The 25,706-nt window shown below is 43.8% G+C and overlaps 1 protein-coding gene and 1 pseudogene across 1 annotated transcript in view; one reads left to right on the top strand and one right to left on the bottom strand.

Moving 5' to 3' along the window:
- Window positions 1-9,897: 9,897 nt before the first annotated feature.
- Window positions 9,898-25,706, top strand: part of LOC124552455 (alkylglycerol monooxygenase-like) — a 201,760-nt gene continuing 185,951 nt past the window's right edge. The window contains exon 1 of the mRNA XM_047126732.1: window positions 9,898-10,055. Coding sequence (XP_046982688.1) covers window positions 9,909-10,055 — 147 coding nt within the window. The 5' untranslated portion in view covers window positions 9,898-9,908. The remainder of the gene's footprint in view (window positions 10,056-25,706) is intronic.
- LOC124552909 lies at window positions 14,862-14,979 on the bottom strand (annotated as a pseudogene).

The following is a 25,706-nucleotide window of genomic DNA, read 5'->3' on the forward strand; positions in this document are numbered from 1 at the left end:
AATAGAGTTGTTTTGCAGGATATGCTTCCTACAACCACTCTAGAAGGAAAACAAAGACAGAGGATTAGATGGTCAGATGAAGTTAATCGACACCTCATGTTCTGTTATTACCAAGCAACAAACGTAGAAACCAACACATCTGGATACAGATCACAAGTATACACAACATTTATTACCAGATACCCAGAATTAAATTTTTTAACAGAACAACGACTAGCTGATCAGATCCGTGTAACAATCAAAAACAACAGGATACCCCAGTCAGAATTAGAAACATCAAAGACAAGTACAACAAATACTGGAACAAAATAATGTGCAATCAGAAGAAGAAGGAAATACAGTAATGGACTCAAACATCCCAGAGCAAACAAACAAAGAACAACAAGCATCAATTAAACAATCAGAGGAAAACGAAATCTTAAGACAGCCACCAGAACAAGCACAAATAGAACACGAAGTGACACACATGTTAGATATAAAAGAAAAATTTCAGCTGACATATATAGAATACAAAGACACAAATACAGACATTAGACCATTCTTGCATAGACCACCAAATAACCCATAAGTCAAAACAACAATAACAACTATCAACACAATCATACACAACAAAATAGATGAAAATACAACTATGGAAGAGTTACAGCTACTGGTTTATATAGGTGCACTCACTACACTAAATATAAACACTAGGCAGAGATCAGAACCAACCAACACACAGAAGATACCCACAAAACCAGCATGGCAACACAGGCTACAGATCAGAATAGAAAAACTGAGAAAAGACATCGGACAGCTAACACAATTTATAAGAAATGAAATGTCAGAAAAAAAAAAGAAAAAGGTTAGGTAAAATCTCAAAACAAGAAGCGATAGAGCAATTAGAGGAAAAGAAGCAGAAATAACAAGCATTGGCCAAACGACTTAAAAGATACAAAAAAAGTGAAAATAGAAGGAAACAAAACCAAACATTCAACACAAACCAAAAGAAATTTTACCAGACAATAGACAACACACATTAAAATAGGCAATCCACCAAACATAACAGACATGGAACACTTCTGGAGCAACATATGGTCAAACCCGGTACAATATAACAGGCATGCACGGTGGATACAAGCAGAAACAGACACATACAAGATGATACCACAAATGCCTGAAGTGATAATTTTGCAACATGAAGTCACCCGAGCAATTAATTCTACACACAATTGGAAAGCCCCTGGAAATGATAAAATAGCAAATTTCTGGCTAAAGAAATTCACCTCAGCACATTCACATCTAACTCAATTATTTAACAGTTACATTGCAGACCCATACACATTCCCTGATACGCTTACACAAGGAATAACTTATCTGAAACCTAAAGATCAAGCAGACACAGCAAACCCAGCAAAATATCGCCCCATAACATGCCTACCAACAATATACAAAATATTAACTTCAGTCATTACACAGAAATTAATGACACATACAACACAGAACAAAATTATAAATGAAGAACAAAAAGCCTGTTGCAAAGGAGCACGAGGATGTAAAGAGCAACTGATAATAGATGCAGAGGTGACATATGAAGCTAAAGCTAAACAAAGGTCGCTACACTACACATACATTGATTACCAAAAAGCTTTTGACAGTGTACCCCACTCATGGTCACTACAAGTATTGGAAATATACAAAGTAGACCCTAAATTGATACAGTTCCTAAACACAGTAATGAAAAATTAGAAAACCACACTTAATATCCAAACAAATTCAAATAATATCACATCACAGCCAATACAGATTAAGCATGGAATACACCAAGGAGACTCATTAAGTCCTTTCTGGTTCTGTCTTGCTCTGAACCCACTATCCAACATGCTAAAAATACAAATTATGGATACAATATTACTGGAACATACCCACACAAAATCACACATTTGCTATACATGGATGATCTAAAACTACTGACAGCAACAAATCAACAACTCAGCCAATTACTAAAGATAACAGAAGTATTCAGCAATGATACAAATATGGATTTTGGAACAGACAAATTTAAGAAAAATGGCACAGTCAAGGGAAGACACACTAAACAAGAAGATTACATATTGGATAACCACAGCGACTGCATAGAAGCGATGGAAAAACAGATGCCTATAAATATCTAGGATACAGAAAAAAAACAGGAATAGATAATACAAATATTAAAGAAGAACTAAAAGAAAAATATAGACAAAGACTAACAATAATACTGAAAACAGAATTGACAGCAAGAAACAAGACAAAAGCTATAAATACTTATGCTATACCAATATTTACCTACTCATTTGGAGTAGTGAAATGGAGTAACACAGACCTAGAAGCACTCAGTACACTTACACGATCAAAATGCTACAAATATAGAATACATCATACATTCAGCAACAGAAAGATTCACATTAAGCAGAAAGGAAGGAGGAAGGGGACATAAAAAAACCTACATTATGGACAGGTAGACAATTTCAGAAAATTCTTTATAGAACGAGCAGAAACTAGCAAAATACAGAAAGCAATCACTCATATGATACAACGGCTACACCACTGCAATTTCATAACCACTTCTACAACCCTTTAGATCACATAACATCAACAGATACGAAGAAAGTAAATTGGACAAAGAAAACACTACATGGCAAGCACCAGTATCATCTAACACAGCCACACATCGATGAAGACGCATCCAACACATGGCTAAGAAAAGGCAATATACACAGTGAGATGGAAGGATTCATGATTACAATACTGGATCAAACAATAAACACCAGATATTACAGCAAGCATATTATTAAAGATCCCAATACCACAACAGATAAATGCAGACTTTGCAAACAACAAATAGAAACAGTAGAGCACATCACAAGCGGATGTACAATACTAGCAAATACAGAATACCCCAGAAGACATGATAATGTAGCAAAAATAATACATCAACAACTTGCCATACAACATAAACTAATGAAACAACACGTTCCCACATACAAGTATGCACCACAAAATGTACTGGAGAATGTTGAATACAAATTATACTGGAACAGAACCATTATAACAGATAAAACACCACCACATAACAAACCTGACATCATACTCACCAATAAAAAGAAGAAATTAACACAACTATTCGAAATATCCATACCCAATACAGCAAATATACAGAAGAAAACAGGAGAAAAAATTGAAAAATACATACAACTGGCTGAGGAAGTCCAGGACATGTGGCATCAGGATAAAGTTGACATTATACCAATAATACTATCAACTACAGGAGTCATACCACACAATATCCACCAGTACATCAATGCAATACAGCTACATCCTAACTTATATATACAACTACAGAAATCCGTAATTATTGACACATGTTCGCTTGATCGATATGTGGCTGTGTTAGATGATACGGGTGCTTGCCATGTAGTGTTTTCTTTTTCCAATTTACTTTCTTTGTATCTGTTGATATGTGATCTAAAGGGTTGTAGAAGTGGTTATGAAATTGTAGTGGTGTAGCCGATGTATTTATATGAGTGATTGCTTTGTGTATTTTGCTAGTTTCTGCTTGTTCTATAAAGAATTTTCTGAAATTGTCTACCTGTCCATAATGTAGGTTTTTTTATGTCGATAAATCCCCTTCCTCCTTCCTTTCTGCTTAATGTGAACCTTTCTGTTGCTGAATGTATGTGATGTATTCTATATTTGTAGCATTTTGATCGTGTAAGTGTATTGAGTGCTTCTAGGTCTGTGTTACTCCATTTCACTACTCCAAATGAGTAGGTAAATATTGGTATAGCATAAGTATTTATAGCTTTTGTCTTGTTTCTTGCTGTCAATTCTGTTTTCAGTATTATTGTTAGTCTTTGTCTATATTTTTCTTTTAGTTCTTCTTTAATATTTGTATTATCTATTCCTGATTTTTGTCTGTATCCTAGATATTTATAGGCATCTGTTTTTTCTATCGCTTCTATGCAGTCGCTGTGGTTATCCAATATGTAATCTTCTTGTTTAGTGTGTTTTCCCTTGACTACGCTATTTTTCTTACATTTGTCTGTTTCAAAATCCATATTTGTATCATTGCTGAACACTTCTGTTATCTTTAGTAATTGGTTGAGTTGTTGATTTGTTGCTGTCAGTAGTTTTAGATCATCCATGTATAGCAAATGTGTGATTTTGTGTGGGTATGTTCCAGTAACATTGTATCCATAATTTGTATTTTTAGCATGTTGGATAGTGGGTTCAGAGCAAGGCAGAACCAGAAAGGACTTAATGAGTCTCCTTGGTATATTCCATGCTTAATCTGTATTGGCTGTGATGTGATATTATTTGAATTTGTTTGGATATTAAGTGTGGTTTTCCAATTTTTCATTACTGTGTTTAGGAACTGTATCAATTTAGGGTCTACTTTGTATATTTCCAATATTTGTAGTAACCATGAGTGGGGTACACTGTCAAAAGCTTTTTGGTAATCAATGTATGTGTAGTGTAGCGACCTTTGTTTAGCTTTAGCTTGATATGTCACCTCTGCATCTATTGTCAGTTGCTCTTTATATCCTCGTGCTCCTTTGCAACAGGCTTTTTGTTCTTCATTTATAATTTTGTTCTGTATTGTATGTGTCATTGATTTCTGTGTAATGACTGAAGTTAATATTTTGTATATTGTTGGTAGGCATGTTATGAGGCGATATTTTGCTGGGTTTGCTGTGTCTGCTTGATCTTTAGGTTTCAGATAAGTTATTCCTTGTGTAAGTGTATCACGGAATGTGTATGAGTCTGCAATGTAACTGTTAAATAATTTAGTCAGATGTGAATGTGTTGAGGTGAACTTCTTTAGCCAGAAATTTGCTATTTTATCTTTCCTAGGGGTTTTCCAATTGTGCATAGAATTAATTGCTTGGGTGACAACATGTTGCAAAATTATCACTTCAGGCATTTGTGGTATCATCTTGTATGTGTCTGTTTCTGCTTGTATCCACCGTGCATGCCTGTTATATTGTACCGGATTTGACCATATGTTGCTCCAGAAGTGTTCCATGTCTGTTATGTTTGGTGGATTGTCTATTTTAATGTGTGTTGTCTATTGTCTGGTAAAATTTCTTTTGGTTTGTGTTGAATGTTTGGTTTTGTTTCCTTCTATTTTCACTTTTTTGTATCTTTTAAGTCGTTTGGCCAATGCTTGTTATTTCTGCTTCTTTTCATCTAATTGCTCTATCGCTTCTTGTTGTGAGATTTTACCTAACCTTTTCGTTTTTTTTCTGACATTTCATTTCTTATAAATTGTGTTAGCTGTCCGATGTCTTTTCTCAGTTTTTCTATTTTGATCTGTAGCCTGTGTTGCCATGCTGGTTTTGTGGGTTTCTTCTGTGTGTTGGTTGGTTCTGATCTCTGCCTAGTGTGTATATTTAGAGTAGTGAGTGGTCCTACATAAACCAGTAGTTGTAACTCTTCCATAGTTGTGTATTCATTTGTTTTGTTGTGTATGAATGTGTTGATACTTGTTATTGATGTTTCGACTTGTGGGTTATTTGGTGGTCTATGCAAGAATGGTCTAATGTCTGTGTGTCTTTGTATTCTATATATGTCAGCTGAAATTTTTCTTTTATATCTAACATGTGTGTCACTTCGTGTTCTATTTGTGCTTGTTCTGGTGGCTGTCTTAAGATTTCGTTTTCCTCTGATTGTTTAATTGATGCTTGTTGTTCTTTGTTTGTTTGCTCTGGGATGTTTGAGTCCATTACTGTATTTCCTTCTTCTTCTGATTGCACATTCTTTTGTTCCAGTATTTGTTGTACTTGTTGTTTGATGTTTTCTAATTCTGACTGGGGTATCCCGTTATTTTTTATTGTTACACGGATCTGATCAGCTAGTCGTTGTTCTGTTAAAAAATTTAATTCTGGGTATCTGGTAATAAATGTTGTGTATACTTGTGATCTGTATCCAGTTGTGTTGGTTTCTAAGTTTGTTGCTTGGTAATAACAGAACATGAGGTGTCGATTAACTTCATCTGACCATCTCATCCTCTGTCTTTGTTTTCCTTCTAGAGTGGTTGTAGGAAGCCTATCCTGCAAAACAACTCTATTTTCGTGTGGCTAGCAGTGTCATTACCATTTTGGATGGGCATAGGGTTCAAGCGTCGTCCCCGACAATGACAGCGCTTGTCTGAGTCTTCATTAGTTCTGTCCTGAACCAAGTAATCACACTAAAAGGGGGGTTAGCCCTATTAGTGGTTTGTTCTTTTCATCGCCTTTTACGACTGGCAGAACATACCGAAGGCCTATTCTTTTCCCGGGCCTCCACGGGGTTCATTATTATTGTTATTGTTATTGTTATTATTATTATTATTATTATTATTATTATTACATTTTCCTGTATATACATATGAGAGGCATCAGATGTGTAATCATTTGTTGGGATTTCTGTCTATTATATGATCAATCAGTGTAAACAGTGAGTTGTTAGTCATATTTACTTGGTCATTTAGTAGTTGTTTCTTTTCAGCCTTTGTTTTGTATGTGTGGTAATTTTCCTGTAATGTTAGGAGATTTTTCATTTCAGACCAGCAGAACATTTGACACCTGGTACAAAGAACATACCAAAGCATGGAAATATGGAACGAGCCACTCAACTTTTGCAGAAAATTTGAGAGAAAATAACCACAAACCTGATACAAGAGAAAATGATATAAAAATAATTAGAATAAATAATGAAAGACATCTCCTAACATTAAAGGAAAATTACTATACATACAAAACAAAGGCTGAAAACAAACAACTGCTAAATGACCAAGTAAATATGAGTAACAACTCACTGTTTACACTGATTGATCATATAATAGACAGAAATCCCAACAAATGATTACACATCTGATTCCCCTCATAAGTATATATAGGAAAATATAATAATAGTAATAATTATTTAAAGAAGAAAACAAGAAATCTCTCTCGCTCTCTAACACACACACACACACACACACACACACACACACACACACACGTAACAGTGGAATGCAGAGAAGTGAGAATGTTGCTGACACTTATAAAACAATTGAAACTGTGTGTTAAAAAGATGGCAGTTACCGTAATGTGTAACGTAAACAGTGAAGTGTAAGATCTCCACCTGGTTGCCAGATGAGAAAAAGCAGTTTGCTTAGTAGCAAATAATTAGAAGTTACATGTAAGTACCTTTCCGTTTCATAAAAAACGTTAAGGAACAGTTTTTAATCTGTAACCTAGATGTGAAAACAAAACATATGTGTAAAGATGGACATATCATGTAATATTTCAGGACACCCAATGAAGATGCCTTGTAAAAAAAGGTGAAACGCGGCTGGGTGTATAAATAAAAATAAAAATTTCGATGTGCACCACGCAAAAAAGGCATTTTCTTTGAAACAACTGCAATTTATAAGCTATCATTTTGTTGTTTACTGATCGGGATTTTCTGACCTTTATGGGTGTGTCCGTCATCTTCAAAAACTCAAACTTTGTTTTGAGTCTTAGTGGGCACATCATAATAGTACAACCAAATCTCGTTACATGTCGTGATGTTATTAACATACTGAGATTATCCCTTAGAAAATTTCTTTAACATTTCCTGGCACCAAGTCACACGTGGTGCCATCTTCTCTTCCATCGGTCTATGGGGCACACAGAGACATCAAAGTTTACTTGCAAATGATCGTGCAGGATCGAACGAATCGCTCGTGCATTTAGCTTTAAGGTATCCTGTATCTGCTTGTAGCTCACTCACCACTCGGCTGTTTTCGTCTAGCGTTTTCCTCACAGCATCGATGTTCACATTTTTACCTCTAAGTATACAGGGTGGTCCATTGATAGTGACTGGGCCAAATATCTCACAAAATAAGCATCAAACGAAAAAAACTGCAAAGAACGAAACTCGTCTAGCTTGAAGGGGGAAAGCAGATGGCGCTATCGTTGGCCCGCTAGATGGCGCTGCCGTAGGTCAAACGGATATCAATTGTTTTTTTTTAAAAAATAGGAACCCCCATTTTTATTACATATTTGTGTAGTACGTAAAGAAATATGAATGTTTTCTTCGGACCACTTTTTTCGCTTTGTGATAGATGGCGCTGTAATAGTCATAAACGTGGTATCACGTAACATTCCGCCAGTGCGGATGGTATTTGCTTCGTGATAGATTACCCGTGTTAAAATGGACCGTTTAGCAATTGCGGAAAAGGTCGATATCGTGTTGATGTATGGCTATTGTGATCAAAATGCCCAACGGGCGTGTGCTATGTATGCTGCTCGGTATCCTGGACGACATCATCCAAGTGTCCGGACCGTTCGCCGGATAGTTACGTTATCTAAGGTAACGGGAAGTGTTCAGCCACATGTGAAACGTCAACCACGCCATGCAACAAATGATGATGCCCAAGTAGGTGTTTTAGCTGCTGTCGCGGCTAATCCGCACATCAGTAGCAGACAAATTGCGCGAGAATCGGGAATCTCAAAAACGTCGGTGTTGAGAATGCTACATCAACATCGTTTGCACCCGTACCATATTTCTATGCACCAGGAATTGCATGGCGACGACTTTGAACGTCGTGTACAGTTCTGCCACTGGGCACAAGAGAAATTACGGGACGATGACAGATTTTTGCACGCGTTCTATTTAGCGACGAAGCATTATTCACCGACAGCGGTAACGTAAACCGGCAAAAATATGCACTATTGGGCAACGGAAAATCCACGATGGCTGCGACAAGTGGAACATCAGCGACCTTGGCGGTTTAATGTGTGGTTAATGTTCAAACGTACTTACGTTCTGTATTTTAAGAAACCTACCTGTTACCAGCTGATCGTCTAAAATTGTGAGCCATATGTTTGTGACTATTAGAGCGCCATCTATCACAAAGCGAAAAAAGTGTTCTAACTAAAACGTTCATTTTTCTTTACGTACTACACGAATATGTAATAAAAAATGGGGGTTCCTATGTAAAAACGCAGTTGATATCCGTTTGACCTGTGGCAGCGTCATCTAGCGTGCCAACCATAGCGCCATCTGGTTTCCCCCTTCAAGCTAGACAAGTTTCGTTCTTTGTAATTTTTTCCTTTGATGCTTATTTCGTGGCCCGGTCACGATCAATGGACCACCCTGTATACTTGTACGATGTGGACATACATCACCGAGTGCAAGAATCATTTCATCAAACCACTAGTCTGTTTAATCGACGCGCGATGTTGTACCACAAAACTGAACGAAGCTCACTTCGTGGGCGTACCACAGACTTGGCACAACGGCTACAATGCAAATGTGAGACATTCTCAGAACACAGCAACAACCAGCCTCCTGCGACTATTCTTGCTTCGTATTGCAAAACTTTCCTACTATCCTTTGTATTTACGCGCGAGCAGACTGCAATCTTCAATCGTCAGTCGGGAAGTTGGTTGGGCAGCGCTACAATTTGCGTGGTGGTTGGTGGTGGTGGGGGGGGGGGGGGGGGGAAGTTGGCCGTGCGATGGCCAGCTCCGACCGACAGCCAGAGAAGAAAAATTAATCAGGAGGCCCCTACACACGCCCAATTTATCGGTTAGCGATAAATTGGTACTTGTGGAAGGCCCTGAATGTTCAGTTCCGCATTACGTAGTGGTTTTCAGATACTTTCCAGGAGATAGTTAAGAGTATAAGGCCCATGCGACTGTTGACTGCGGTCCAACGGTGAGTTGAATGGGGTGCGTGCGGCAGCAACAGGTGGCTGCGTGGTGGGGAGGGCGCGACAGCAACAGGTGCGGGTGGGCGCGGCCTCCCCTCCACGGCGCTCTCCCCTCCCGGCCCCTCCCCTCTCCGGCCCGGCGCCTGTTACGTGATAGGAGGCGCCGGCCGGCTATAAGCGTCTGTGCCGCGCGCGCGCCGGCATTCAGCGTCGCGACGCCGCCATGAACACATCGTACGCGCCACACCTCTTCCTACCGGGCGAGCCGCCGGCGGGGGTGCTCAAGGGCGCCGCCGCCATGTTCTACGTCGTCGACCCCGCCGACACGACGTTTCAGGATGCCGACGACGTCCCCAATTTCTTCAGACAGGTCAGTGCCGATGAACGCAACTGCCGGTGCCTTTTTACTACTTCTCTTTTGTACCAGACTCCGGGGCAGCCCGACTCGGGCGTAAGCCGGTTCGAATCGTTGTGATGGATGCCATTTTCACTGCCAGTATTTCGCTGGCAAGGAAAGGGGAGACGGTGCCTCAACTTTATCATACAAGGCTGCCATACGTCCGACTTTCCCCTAATCTGTCATATTTTCAAGATTGTCCAGAGGCGTGCATGTGTTTTTACGTTCCGTACCTCAATTGATGAAATTGAAAGTCTTATACGATTGCAATCTCATTCATCAAAACGTATAGGTTACTTATCTCTGGTCTAGGATCATGATATTTGGCAAGAAGAAGGATTAACGGTAAACATAAAGGAAAAAATCCGAAAAATGACGATTTTTAATTATTCGACACGAAAAAATTTGTGATTTCTTATGTGATATGTCCGTCCGTTTAAGACCTCTTTCTCTCAGGTAGATGCCATTTTCCTTGACTTCCGGAAGGCGTTCGATACAGTTCCGCACTGTCGCCTGATAAACAAAGTAAGAGCCTACGGAATACCAGACCAGCTGTGTCGCTGGATTGAAGAGTTTTTAGCAAACAGAACACAGCATGTTGTTATCAATGGGGAGACGTCTACAGACGTTAAAGTAACCTCTGGCGTGGCATAGGGGAGTGTTATCGGACCATTGATTTTCACAATATATATAAATGACCTAGCAGATAGTGTCGGAAGTTCCATGCGGCTTTTCGCGGATGATGCTATAGTATACAGAGGAGTTGCAGCATTAGAAAATTGCAGTGAAATGCAGGAAGACCTGCAGCGGATAGGCACTCAGGGAGTGGCAACTGACCCTAACATAGACAATTGTAATGTATTGCGAATACATAGAAGGAAGGATCCTTTATTGTATGATTAAATGATAGCGGAACAAACACTGGTAGCAGTTACTTCTGAAAAATATCTGGGAGTATGCGTACGGAACGATTTGAAGTGGAATGATCATATAAAACTAATTGTTGTTAAGGAGGGTGCCAGGTTGAGATTCATTGGGAGAGTCCTTAGAAAATGTAGGCCATCAAGAAAGGAGGTGGCTTACAAAAAACTCGCTCGACCTATACTTGAGTATTGCTCATCAGTGTGGGATCCGTACCAGGTCGGGTTGACAGAGGAGATAGAGAAGATCCAAAGAAGAGCGGCGCGTTTCGTCACAGGGTTACGGAGATGTTTAGCAAACTCAAGTGGCAGACTCTGCTAGAGAGGCGCTCTACATCGCGGTGTAGCTTGCTATCCAGGTTTCGGGAGGGTGCGTTTCTGGATGAGGTATCGAATATATTGCTTCCCCCTACTTATACCTCCCGAGGAGATCACGAATGTAAAATTAGAGAGACTCGAGCGCGCACGGAGGCTTTCCGGCAGTCATTTTTCCCGCGAACCATACGCGGCTGGAACAGGAAAGGGAGGTAATGACAGTGGCACGTAAAGTGTCCTCCGCCTCACACCGTTGGGTGGCTTGCCGAGTATAGATGTAGATGTAGATGATGTTGAAACTTATTTCACGTACTAACGTCTGTTGTCCCTTGGATGTGTAACAAAAGTCAATGCAGTCAAAAGTTTCTGCCTTCTGTCACATTTTGATACTCGCTAACCCACTCATCACAACGTACTTACCGTTGACGTAGAATAATGAAATTTGGCAAAAAGCAAGAGCTCACGGCACAACTGAAGAGAAAAATTTGAAAATTATTTATTTGTAATTATTTCATTGAAAAAATTTGTCATTTGAGATCGGACTGTCTGCCCGTCTGTTGAACCTCCATTCTCTCAGTAACCGATAGATGTCAATTTCAAATTTAAGTCAAATATTAAGATCTACGTTCTATTGGCGGTGTAAAAAAATTTAAACTTCTATGTCTATGCAATCTAAAGATACGGTCGTTTACGTCACATATTTTGACACTAGCAAACTCAGTCATCATGTGACATCTCGTGGAAATCGGGTTTTCTGCCGGATATCAGCGGATATCAGCGTCCCTGAGACTCAGGGAACACCTGATGAAGACGTCAAGTAATGACGTCGAAATATCGTGTTTGGAAGACGCTGATATCTGGCAGAAAATCCGATTTCCACGAGATGTCATCAAATCGCCGGGAAAGTCTAAGAAATTACTTCAGTCATCATAACTTATCGGGTACTTGCCGTTGGCGTAGAGTCATGAAATTTGGCAGACAGCAAGGTTTCACACTAAAAGTAAAGTTAAAATCCATAAATTTTTAATTTGTAATTGTCACACACTAAAAACGATTTATTTGTTACCTGACACTCTCTCCGTGCGTCTGCCTGTTAAGAGCCACTTTTCTCAGGAACCGGTAGACATGCGAAGTTGAAATTTATCACATACGAAGGTCCACTCTCTCTTTTCGGTTTAAAACATTTAATCTTATTCCTGAAGGCAATCAAAAAATACGGTGAGTTAGTGACCTATTTTGATTTCGTCCCAGTATCGATATCGGTAACAGGCAAAAACAGACGAAATTTTAGATTCCCGAGTTGGTTCAAAAATGGTTCAAATGGCTCTGAGCACTATGGGACTCAACATCTGAGGTCATGAGTCCCCTAGAACTTAGAACTACTTAAACCTAACTAACCTAAGGACATCACACACATCCATGCCCGAGGCAGGATTCGAACCTGCGACCGTAGCGGTTGCGTGGTTCCAGACTTAAGCCCCTAGAACCGCTCGGCCACACCGGCCGGCTTCCCGAGTTGAATGATCTATCTAAACACACAGATAAGTTTGTAGGGAACCTCGATGCTCGAGTACTAATCGCACATACCTGTTTTTTGTGCAATCGTCCAGGTAAACCTGGACCCTTTTCCGTCTCTGAGGTAATTCGCTAGATTGCAAATGAATTGCGTTTAAGAAGTCCTGAAGTTCACTAAATGGGACTGGCAAGTAGCTAGTTCCGTTCATTTTCTACTGAAAGAACAGCGGCAGACACGGTTAGGCACTCCCTACACACACATTTCTCATACTTCTTTGCCCTCTCCCCCCCCCCCCCCCCCCCCCCCCGCCCCCCTTGCATCTCGTAGGCCAACTTGTCGTCGATTGCGTGTGATAGGGAAAATAATTCGATTTGATCCACATGCCCATCATTTTCGAAGTTTCTGTTCTGGGTCTGCAAAGAATTGGAACAGTGCTGCAAAAAAGTTAAGCAGGCCACTTAGTACTCGTAAAACGTCATGAAATGGTAGATCAATGACTTTAACATAATGCGTTTCGGGGTAACCACCTTCAGATATATGTGAAGCAGGCGATAAATTGTCACGTAATAAGAGTAAGAGGAAGACATGGAGCATCAAAAATTCATAAGTAACAAGTAAAAGGCATACATCAGATACACAGAGCTATACAGATGAACTGACGTTATATGTTACATACATAACTGTCAGAGGCAGACTGACGGTTCCACAGTGATAACAACAACACGAAACAAAATTCTACCGGTGGGTGGCGATAGTGTACCCTTAATGGCGCCACACAGCGTCCAGAGAAAAACGAATGCTTGCGTGCAACAGTTCTTAGAAATGTGTGAAGTGATATAGCCAGAAATATCCAAACTACAGTATAAAATATGTCGTACATGATTAATTGGTGGCTTTATAAGCGCTAAAGGTTTGAGATAATTTAACATAAGTAAAATAACAAATTTTTTAAAATTGTACAAGAATTTACAGCGTCCTCGTTCCACAATAACAAGATGGTAATGATCCGTCGGCCGAGGTGGCCGAGCGGTTCTAGGCGCTACAGTCTGGAACCGCGCGACCGCTACGGTCGCAGGTTCGAATCTTGCCTCGGGCATGATGTGTGTGATTTCCTTAGGTTAGTTAGGTTTAAATAGTTATAAGTTCTAGGGGACTGATGACCGTCGAAGTTAAGTCCCATAGTGCTCAGAGCCGTTTGAACCGTTTTGTAATGATCCAGATAACAACATAACAAAATAGATACAGAATTACCGTTGGCTTGTGAGCGTGAGCAATTCAGTAACGCCTTGGCCCACCTCTGGCCCTTACGCAAGCAGTTAGTAGACTTGCCATTGATGGATACAGTCGCTGGATGTGCTCCTGAGGGCTATCGCTCCAATTCTGTCCAGTTGGAGAAATGATGATGTAGTCCCATACTCCGTAACAGAGCGTAGGGGACGATGCGGGAGACCCGCACCGCCGTACTAGGCAAGGTCCTAATGGAGATGGTTTGCCGTTGCCTTCCTCCGACCGTAATGGGGATGAATGATGATGAAGACGACACAACACCCAATCATCTCGAGGCAGGTGAAAATCCCTGACCCCACCGGGACTCGAACCTAGGACCCCATGCTCGGGAAGCGACAACGCTACCGCGAGAATTATACCTTCCAAATCCTGAGCTGGTTGGAGGGCGGTACCAACAATACTCCACGATTCTCATTTGGGGGAAAGATGCGGTGACCTTGCTGGCGAAGGTAGTGGGTGGCAAGCACAAACAGTAGAGACTCTCGCCGTGTGCGGGCGGGCATCATGAGGATGGGTTACCACGGAGGGCTACAAAACCACCACTCCGCCTACAGGCCACAAGTGACCCATCGGGACCATCCGACCGCCGCGCCATCCGCAGTGGAGGATGCGGATAGGAGGGGCGTGTGGTCAGCACACCGCTCTCCCGGTCGCTATGATGGTTTTCTTTGACCGGAGCCGCTACTATTCGGTGGAGTAGCTCCTCAATTGTCATCACGAGGCTGAGTGCACTCCGAAAAATGGCAACAGCACATGGCGGCCTGGATGGTGACCCATCCAAGTGCCGGCCACGCCCGACAGCGCTTAACTTCGGTGATCTGACGGGAACCGGTGTATCCACTGCGGCAAGGCCGTTGCCAGGGCAACAAAACGGGGAGTAGAATATCGTCAAAGTACCACTGTGCTGTAAGGGTGCTGCGGGTGACAGCCAAAGGGGTCCTGCTGGAAAAGAAATGGCACCCCGGACCATCACTCCTGCTGTCAGGCCATCTGGCAGGCGACAGGCAGGTTGGCATTCCTCCACTGTCCGAGACGTCTCGAGACATTCGAGTGTACATCATTAGAGGTGCAGATAGAACGGCCACCATATTCCATCGTGGTTGGTTCCATAGGAGGCATTACTTCAGATGCTCCCTCTCCTCAAACCTCAGTCACCACCAACAGCAGCAATACGTTCAACAAATAACCCGAGATGTTAAGTGCTACTGAGAGTTGAAGTTTGTACAGAAAGTCGTAGTCGTAAGTTTGTACAGAAGACAGTCGTAGTCGTAAGTTTGTACAGCAGACAGTCGTAGTCGTAAGTTTGTACAGCAGACAGTCGTAGTCGTAAGTTTGTACAGCAGACAGTCGTAGTCGTAAGTTTGTACAGAAGACAGTCGTAGTCGTAAGTTTGTACAGCAGACAGTCGTAGTCGTAAGTTTGTACAGCAGACAGTCGTAGTCGTAAGTTTGTACAGCAGACAGTCGTAGTCGTAAGTTTGTACAGCAGACTGTCGTAGTCGTAAGTTTGTACAGCAGACAGTCGTAGTCGTAAGTTTGTACAGCAGACAGTCGTAGTCATAAGTTTGTACAGCAGACTGTCGTAGTCGAAAGTTTGTACAGCAGACTGTCGTAGTCGAAAGTTTGTACAGCAGACTGTCGTAGTCGAAAGTTTGTACAGAAGACTGTCGTAATCGAAAGTTTGTACAGAAGACTGTCGTAGTCGAAAGTTTGTACAGAAGACTGTCGTAGTCGAAAGTTTGTACAGAAGACTGTCGTAGTCGAAAGTTTGTACAGAAGACTGTCGTAGTCGAAAGTTTGTACAGAAGACTGTCGTAGTCGAAACTTTGTACAGAAGACTGTCGTAGTCGAAAGTTTGTACGGAAGACTGTCGTAGTCGAAAGTTTGTACAGAAGACTGTCGTAGTCGAAAGTTTGTACAGAAGACTGTCGTAGTCGAAAGTTTGTACAGCAGACTGTCGTAGTCGAAAGTTTGTACAGAAGACTGTCGTAGTCGAAAGTTTGTACAGAAGACTGTCGTAGTCGAAAGTTTGTACAGAAGACTGTCGTAGTCGAAAGTTTGTACAGAAGACTGTCGTAGTCGAAAGTTTGTACAGAAGACTGTCGTAGTCGAAAGTTTGTACAGAAGACTGTCGTAGTCGAAAGTTTGTACAGAAGACTGTCGTAGTCGAAAGTTTGTACAGAAGACTGTCGTAGTCGAAAGTTTGTACAGAAGACTGTCGTAGTCGAAAGTTTGTACAGAAGACTGTCGTAGTCGAAAGTTTGTACAGAAGACTGTCGTAGTCGAAAGTTTGTACAGAAGACTGTCGTAGTCGAAAGTTTGTACAGAAGACTGTCGTAGTCGAAAGTTTGTACAGAAGACTGTCGTAGTCGAAAGTTTGTACAGCAGACTGTCGTAGTCTAAAGTTTGTACAGCAGACTGTCGTAGTCGAAAGGTTGTACAGCAGACTGTCGTAGTCGAAAGTTTGTACAGAAGACTGTCGTAATCGAAAGTTTGTACAGAAGACTGTCGTAGTCGAAAGTTTGTACAGAAGACTGTCGTAGTCGAAAGTTTGTACAGAAGACTGTCCTAGTCGTAAGTTTGTACAGAAGACAGTCACAGCACGCTGCATGAAACTAGTCTGAGTTCTGATGACTCATAATGTCAAAAAAAGACTATCGTAACAAGAAGCACAGTTATGCGTGTTGCAAGGTCCAAGGACGCAGGCAGCTGTTGTGTGAGGTAAGACAATGCCACGTGCTGTGAGGCGTGGCCTAGAGGCAAGAGTGCTGTGAATGCAGAGTAGTGTCCGCAGCCTGAATAAAGATGTCCATCCCGCGCTGCGATGTTTGCCTGCACTGCAGATGAACTGCGACGGCGAGTTTGAAAGCGGGTAAACAATCATGTGGATGAGGGAGACAGAGTGGTGTGGAAAGCGGCGCTATTAAGACTGCAATGAAAATTAAGAGGGTGGGGTAAGCCACTGCTCAAAAGAATTAGGGGAACATGACTTCAGCAATAATTGAGGAATGGTTTTGTTACCAAATTTACTTTTCACAGATTAAGTACACCTTAATACATACTGGAACGTTTGCATCAAAAGAACTGATGTGTCCGACAGGTGTCATGCTGGTGTTTTTTATTTCTAATTTGAGAGCTTCAATAATGGACACTACTGCCCATTAAAATTGCTACACCACGAAGATGACGTGCTACAGACGCGAAATTTAACCGACAGCAAGAAGATGCTGTCATATGCAAGTGATTAGCTTTCCAGAGCATTCACACAAGGTTGGCGCCGGTGGCGACACCTACAACGTGCTCACATGAGGAAAGCTTCCAACCGATTTCTCATACACAAATAGCAGTTGACCGGAGTTGCCTGGTGAAGCGTTGTTGTGATGCCTCGTGTGAGGAGAAATGCGTACCATCACGTTTCCGACTTTGATAAAGGTCAGATTATAGCCTATCGCGATTGCGGTTTTTCGTATCGCGACATTGCTGCTCGCGTTGGTCGAGATCCAATGACTGTTAGCAGAATATGGAATCGGTGAGTTCAGGAACGCCGTGCTGGATCCCAACGGCCTCGTATCACTAGCAGTCGAGATGACAGGCATCTTATCCGCATGGCTGCAACGGATCGTGAAGCCACGTCTCGATCTCTGAGTCAACAGATCGGGACGTTTGCAAGACAACAACCATCTGCATGAACAGTTCGACGACGTTTGTAGCAGCATGGACTATCAGCTCGGAGACCGTGGCTGCGGTTATCCTTGACGCTCCATCACAGACAGGAGCGCCTGTGATGGTGTACTCAACGACGAAGCTGGGTGCACGAATGGCAAAACGTAGTTTTTTCGGATGAATCCAGGTTCTCTTTACAGCATCATGATCGTCGCATCCGTGTTGGGCGACATCGCGGTGAACACACATTGGAAGCGTGTATGCGTCATCGCCATACTGCCGTATCACCCGGCATGATGGTATGGGGTGCCATTGGTTACACGTCTCGGTCACCTCTTATCCGCATTGACGGCACTTTGAACAGTGGACGTTACATTTCACATGAGTTACGACCTGTGGCTCTACCCTTCATTCGATCCCTGTAAAAGCCTACATTTCAGCAGGATAATGCACGACCACACGTTGCAGGTCCTATACTGGCCTTTCTGGATACAGAAAATATTAGAGTGCTGCCCTGGCCAGCACATTCTCCAGATCTCTCGCCAACTGATAACGTCTGGTCAATGGTGGCCGAGCAACTGGCTCGTCACAATACGCCAGTCACTGCTCTTGATGAACTGTGGTATCGTGTTGAAGCTGCATGGGCAGCTGTACCTGTGCACGCCATCCAAGGTCTGTTTGACTCAATGCCCAGGCGTATCAAAGCCGTTATTACGGCCAGAGGTGGTTGTTCTGGGTACTGATTTCTCAGGATGTATGCACCCAAATTGCGTGAAAATGTAATCACATGTCAGTTTTAGTATAATATATTTGTCCAATGAATACCCGTTTGTCATCTGCATTTCTTCTTCGTATAGCAATTTCAATCGCCAGTTGTGTAGTAGAGTGTGGAATGCCGGCGCGACCTGCGACTTCACCAGCGTTGACTTGACCACGCGGAGATGAACCAGCTAAAGTCTCCATTTCTTCCTGAACTGTCAGAGCGGCAGTAGCGCGTGCGTCTGGTCGCCCACCACGGAGCCGGTCGTCTAAACAATCTGCTCCTTCGAACTTCGAGATCATTTTCTTCACAGCGACACTTGTCACAGGACCACTGCCCGTTCGAATACCCTTCTTTTAGCGATAGGATCGTAAAGCTGCAGTAGCTGATTCTCCAGTCTTACAATAAAGCTTCCCTAACAGTGTCTTTTCAGGTAAAATCGTGCCGCGACTGCTGGCGCATCTGACTCCCTCTCTCACTACAGCTCATTCTATACACGATCCTCATGCAGAGTCACTAAGGTGTTGGCACCCAGCGCCGTCTGCTGGCCGGCTTCTGCATTCCTTCTCGGTCTGAATAAAATCGCGTATCATTTCAGGCACACCTGTCAATTTTTACCCCTCCACCTAAATCATTCTCTGAATTTGAATTCACGGAATTCTGGATCACCCTGTGTACAGGGTGAGTCACTAACTATTGCCACCTAAAATAACGCCGAAAGTATGATAGAAGCTGAAAAGTTTGTGTGACAAATGTTGCATTGGACAATGGGGGCCATAATATGACGCTGGTTTTTTATTGCTAAGTGGGGTCGCGCCAGAGATATGAAAGTCAGCTTTGTTTTTTTAAATGGGATACTATAGTTTGGTATTTATTTTCTGATAGCGGCAATGAGAGGAATCCAATGACGTGTAACAGTAAGGTCTTTGAAAGTCGACAAAGGTCACAAAGTTTTACAGAAGGTGTTCGAAGTGATGACCATTGGTATCAATGCAGTGCTGCAATCTTTTTATCATGGACTGAGTGGTATTCCTTATCACTTCGGCACTTATCGAAGCACATCCTCTGATAATTCTCTCTCATAATAGTAAATATTCGACGAATATCGCGTATCTATCTAACGCCCCATTAACATGTTAACACCATTCGACGGTTTCGCAATGCAACACTAATAAGAACGGTAAGACTAGTATCGTCCAATCAAGTGAATGTCAATGATGTGTTCCTTCGAAGAAAAAGTCGATATGATTCTCATTTACGGAGAATGCCAACGAAATTCAGTGAGAGTTAGAGACTTATACACTGAAATACACTCCTGGAAATGGAAAAAAGTACACATTGACACCGGTGTGTCAGACCCACCATACTTGCTCCGGACACTGCGAGAGGGCTGTACAAGCAGTGATCACACGCGCGGCACAGCGGACACACCAGGGACCGCGGTGTTGGCCGTCGAACGGCGCTAGCTGCGCAGCATTTGTGCACCGCCGCCGTCAGTGTCAGCCAGTATGCCGTGGCATACGGAGCTCCATCGCAGTCTTTAACACTGGTAGCATGCCGCGACAGCGTGGACGTGAACCGTATGTGCACTTGACGGACTTTGAGCGAGGGCGTATAGTGGGCATGCGGGAGGCCGGGTGGACGTACCGCCGAATTGCTCAACACGTGGGGCGTGAGGTCTCCACAGTACATCGATGTTGTCGCGAGTGGTCGGCGGAAGGTGCACGTGCCCGTCGACCTGGGACCGGACCGCAGCGACGCACGGATGCACGCCAAGACCGTAGGATCCTACGCAGTGCCGTAGGGGACCGCACCGCCACTTCCCAGCAAATTAGGGACACTGTTGCTCCTGGGGTATCGGCGAGGACCATTCGCAACCGTCTCCATGAAGCTGGGCTACGGTCCCGCACACCGTTAGGCCGTCTTCCGCTCACGCCCCAACATCGTGCAGCCCGCCTCCAGTGGTGTCGCGACAGGCGTGAATGGAGGGACGAATGGAGACGTGTCGTCTTCAGCGATGAGAGTCGCTTCTGCCTTGGTGCCAATGATGGTCATATGCGTGTTTGGCGCCGTGCAGGTGAGCGCCACAATCAGGACTGCATACGACCGAGGCACACAGGGCCAACACCCGGCATCATGGTGTGGGGAGCGATCTCCTACACTGGCCGTACACCACTGATGATCGTCGAGGGGACACTGAATAGTGCACGGTACATCCAAACCGTCATCGAACCCATCGTTCTACCATTCCTAGACCGGCAAGGGAACTTGCTGTTCCAACAGGACAATGCACGTCCGCATGTATCCCGTGCCACCCAACGTGCTCTAGAAGGTGTAAGTCAACTACCCTGGCCAGCAAGATCTCCGGATCTGTCCCCCATTGAGCATGTTTGGGACTGGATGAAGCGTCGTCTCACGCGGTCTGCACGTCCAGCACGAACGCTGGTCCAACTGAGGCGCCAGGTGGAAATGGCATGGCAAGCCGTTCCATTGGACTACATCCAGCATCTCTACGATCGTCTCCATGGGAGAATAGCAGCCTGCATTGCTGCGAAAGGTGGATATACACTGTACTAGTGCCGACATTGTGCATGCTCTGTTGCCTGTGTCTATGTGCCTGTGGTTCTGTCAGTGTGATCATGTGATGTATCTGACCCCAGGAATGTGTCAATAAAGTTTCCCCTTCCTAGGACAATGAATTCACGGTGTTCTTATTTCAATTTCCAGGAGTGTATATCTTCCACGTACTCATCCTACACGTCCATTTAAATACGTGTATGATAAATTTCGAAGAACTGGATCTCTAAAGCATCCGAAACATATTTGGCAAAGGAAAGTTACTAACGAGGATACGGAAATTGGTACTTTAGCCACTGTGGTACGAAATCCTTGTGTTAGTTCGCGTCAAATCGCAAGGGAATCTGGCATGAGCCAGAGTAGTGTTGTTCGTGTTCTGCATCGCCATAAATATCATCCGCACCATATCAGTCTCCACCAAGAATTAACTGGTACGGATTGTATGCGTCGCATTGAATTCTGCCGACGGGCTCAACTTCAGATTCAGGGGAGTGACGCATTTATTGATTTATTTTTAGTTACTGACGAGGCTACATTCACGAACCAAGGAAATGTTAATTTGCATAACATGCACTATTGGGCAATTGAAAATCCGTGTTTGCTGCGGCAAGTTGCCGGTGAATGAATGGTGTGGGATTCTGGAGGACAGAATTATAGGCGCCTATTTCATCGAAGGAAATCTTAATGGTAGGACGTACACCACATTCCTGCAAGAGAAATCAGGTCTGGTACTTGAAGAAATACCTTTAGGAACAAGGAACAGAATGTGGTATCAGCACGACGGGTGATCGGCACATTTTTCGCTGATGGCTAGAAATGAGTTGCAGAGACAACTCCCAAATCGTTGCATTGGACGTGGAGGAGATATTTCGTGGCCAGACTTGACGCCTCTGGATATTTTCTTGTGGGGATTCGTAAAAGACAATGTTTATAAAGACTTTCCAACTACAAAAAAAAAAAAAATGGTTCAAATGGCTCTGAGCACTATGGGACTTGAATTCTGTCATCAGTCACCTAGAACTTACAACTACTTAAAACGTCGAACACCTTCGGTAAATGGACGTTCATGCCACCTTTGTGACCTTCGTTGATCTTCAAAGACCTTACTGTTGCACGTTACTGGATTCGTCTTGATAGCCGCTATCAGAAAATAAGTACCAAACTATAGCATCCCATTTAAAGATGCGACCCCACCTAGCAACAAAAAACCAACGTCATATTGCGGCCCCTTGTGCCATGCGATTTTTGTCCCACGAACTTTTCAGCTCCTACCATACTTTCGGAGTTACTCTTGGCGGCAATAGTTAGTGACTCGCCCTGTATAGTGCACGTAATACCAGTTCATCCGTTCTCGATAAAGATTGACCATTGCAAGGTGACGTAATTACTACATAAAACGTAATATCCATTCATTTTAGTTTCTGCAACGGATTTTTAACTAATGCAGCCGAGTCAGACGTGCGCAGCACGAGGGAGGGAATCCCTGTTGCTATTGCTGGCTGTTGCGTAAGGTGCGCCGGTCGCCGGCGCAGCGCGGGGTCCGCCGTGTTTACGTCGCGTCGCTGCTGCTCTCAGCATGAAACAGAAAACAACCGCTCATAAGCAGCAACAGCGTCCCGCCCTGGCCTCGCAATGAATCGTCTAAGAGTTGTACCAATTTTATTCCGATCCATCAACTATAAATATTTTTACTTGGCCGACGAAGTCGAAAAATCGATGAAAAAAACCCTGTTTTTTTATCAAATGGCCGCCATTTTGTTTCCTATGGTCCAAATAACTTAAGCGAGGTACAACTCCTAAAGAATCTTATATACTTCGCTAACGTCGACTCAGTTTTGATTTCAGACGAGCCGGCTGACCTGTGACATACCACGCGTGGAGGTCTACATCGAAATTTCGTTTCGTTTCGACGGCACTTCCGCCTTTGCTCTTCCACATTTCCGGTCGAAAAAATTCCAGTTTTTAGAGGAAATACAAATAAACGTTTTGACCAATTTTGACGTTGATATCTATAACACATCCCGAGAAAAAAATTCTCAAAGAACATGCTTTTTCGGGCCAAAGGTAGTAAACCTCCCCTTAAATTAATACAAGCGCCAAAGTCGTACGCAATGCCGAGTCCTGACTCCTATAAACACATTCATTTACACCACTAGCCATTAAAATTGCTACACCAAGAAGAAATGCAGATGATAAACGAGCATTCATTGGACAAATAAATTGTAATCGAACTGACATGTGATTACATTTTCACGCAAATTGGGTGCATAGACCCTGACTGAGAAAACAGTACCCAGAACAACCACCTCTGGCCACAATAACGGCCTTGATACGTCTGAGCATTGAGTCAAACGGAGCTTGGATAGCGAGTACAGGTACAGCTGCCCATGCAGCTTCAACACGATACCACAGTTCATCAAGACTAGTGACTGGCGTATAGTGACGTGTCAGTTGCTCGGCCACCATTGACCAGACGTTTTCAGTTGGTGAGAGATCTGGAGAATGTGCTGGCCAGGGCAGCAGTCGAATATTTTCTGTGTGCAGAAAGGCCCGTGCAGGACCTGCAACATGCGGTCGTGCATTATCCTGCTGAAATGTAGGGTTTGCCAGGGGTGGTAACACATCTGAGATGTAACGTCCGCTGTTCAAAGCGCCGTCAATGCGAACAAGAAGCGACCGAGACGTGTAACGAATGGCACCCCATACCATCACGCCGGGTGATACGCCAGTATGGCGATGACGAATACACGCTTCCAGTGTGCGTTCACCGCGATGTCGCCAAACACGGATGCGACCATCATGATGCTGTAAACAGAACCTGGATTCATCCGAAAACATGACGTTCTGCCATTCGTGCACCCAGGTTCGTCGTCGAGTACACCATCGCAGGCGCTCCTGACTGTGATGCAGCGTCAAGGGTAACCGCAGCCACGGTCTCCGAGCTGATAGTTCGCGCTGCTGCAAACATCGTCGAACTGTTCGTGCAGATGGTTGTTGAGTTGCAAACGTCCACATCTGTTGACTCAGGGATCGAGACGTGGCTGCACGATCCGTTACAGCCATGTGGATAAGATGCCTGTCATCTCGACTGCTAGTGACACGAGGCCGTTGGGATCCAGCACGGCGTTCCGTATTACCCTACTGAACCCACCGATTCCATATTCTGCTATCAGTCACTGGATATCGACCAACGCGAGCAGCAATATTGCGATACGATAAACCGCAGTCGGGACAGGCTACAATCCGACCTTTATCAAAGTCGGAAACGTGATGGTACGCATTTCTCCTCCTTACACGAGGCATCACAACAACGTTTCACCAGGCAACGACGGTCAACTGCTGTTTGTGTATGAGAAATCGGTTGGAAACTTACCTCATGTCAGCACGTTGTAGGTGTCGCCACCGGCGCCAACCTTGTGTGAATGCTCTGAAAATGCGGTTCTAGGCGCTGCAGTATGGAACCGCGGGACCGCTACGGTCGCAGGTTCGAATCCTGCCTCGGGCATGGATGTGTGTGATGCCCTTAGGTTAGTTAGTTTTAAGTAGTTCTAAGTTCTAGGGGACTAATGACCTCAGAAGTTGAGTCCCATAGTGCTCAGAGCCTTTTTTTTTTCTCTGAAAAGCTAATCATTCGCTTATCACAGCATCTTCTTGCTGTCGGATAAATTTCGCGTCTGTAGCACGTCATCTTCGTGGTGTATCAATTTTAATGGCCAGTAGTGTATATGAATTTACATTGATGATGCCTCGCCACGGGAGATAAGCGATTTATTATCTACGGCTCGACAGTAAAGAAGTAAAGACATTAGTATCCTTTAGCTGACCCCTGTCTTGTTGCTGAAAAAAATGGCCACGCCATCCGTCGTAGCCCGGGCAACTAACCGGAGAGCACGCGCCGATCCAGCGGCCTGGCTCCGCAGTCGTGGTTGTCGTGGAATGCCGGACCGCGCGTCGTCAGCTCGTTGCTAGCTGTATAGTTGGTGCGGCCCCGCTGTCGTTACCAGGCTGCGTATGCAGCTCGCTAGCGGGTGGAGCGCGTCACGTCCCCCGCCAGACACCCACCCACGCCCGCAGCGCTATTCTTAGCCGGGCCTCGCCTCCTGCAGCGGCTGCCTGCTCTTCCGCAGCCATCATCTCCAGTGGGCCAGCCCGCCTCAGTGGACGGCCTTCACGGCTGTGGCGGTGCGATCCCGCTCACCTCCTTCCGACACCATTGACACGCTTTTCTGCGCCCAAGGCGGCGGCCCGGCGCCCGACAACAACTCGTTGGGCGCTTCATCCAATCGCTCTCAGCCACCTGAGGGCAGACTCACACGAGAGCAGCTTGAAAAATGTCTCCTACCTTTAATGTAGAAGCCGACCTCGGCGTGGATCAGTTTGGATTCAATAGAAATGTTGGAACACGTGAGGCAATACTGACCCTACGACTTGTCTTAGAAGAAAGATTAAGGAAAGGCAAACCTACGTTTCTAGCATTTGTAGACTTAGAGAAAGCTTTTGACAATGTTGACTGGAATAGTCTCTTTCAAATTCTGAAGGTGGCAGGGGTAAAATACAGGGAGCGAAAGGCTATTTACAATTTGTACA

The sequence above is a fragment of the Schistocerca americana genome, chromosome 10 (genome assembly GCF_021461395.2).
Source record: "Schistocerca americana isolate TAMUIC-IGC-003095 chromosome 10, iqSchAmer2.1, whole genome shotgun sequence".
Classification (NCBI taxonomy): Eukaryota; Metazoa; Arthropoda; class Insecta; order Orthoptera; family Acrididae; genus Schistocerca; species Schistocerca americana.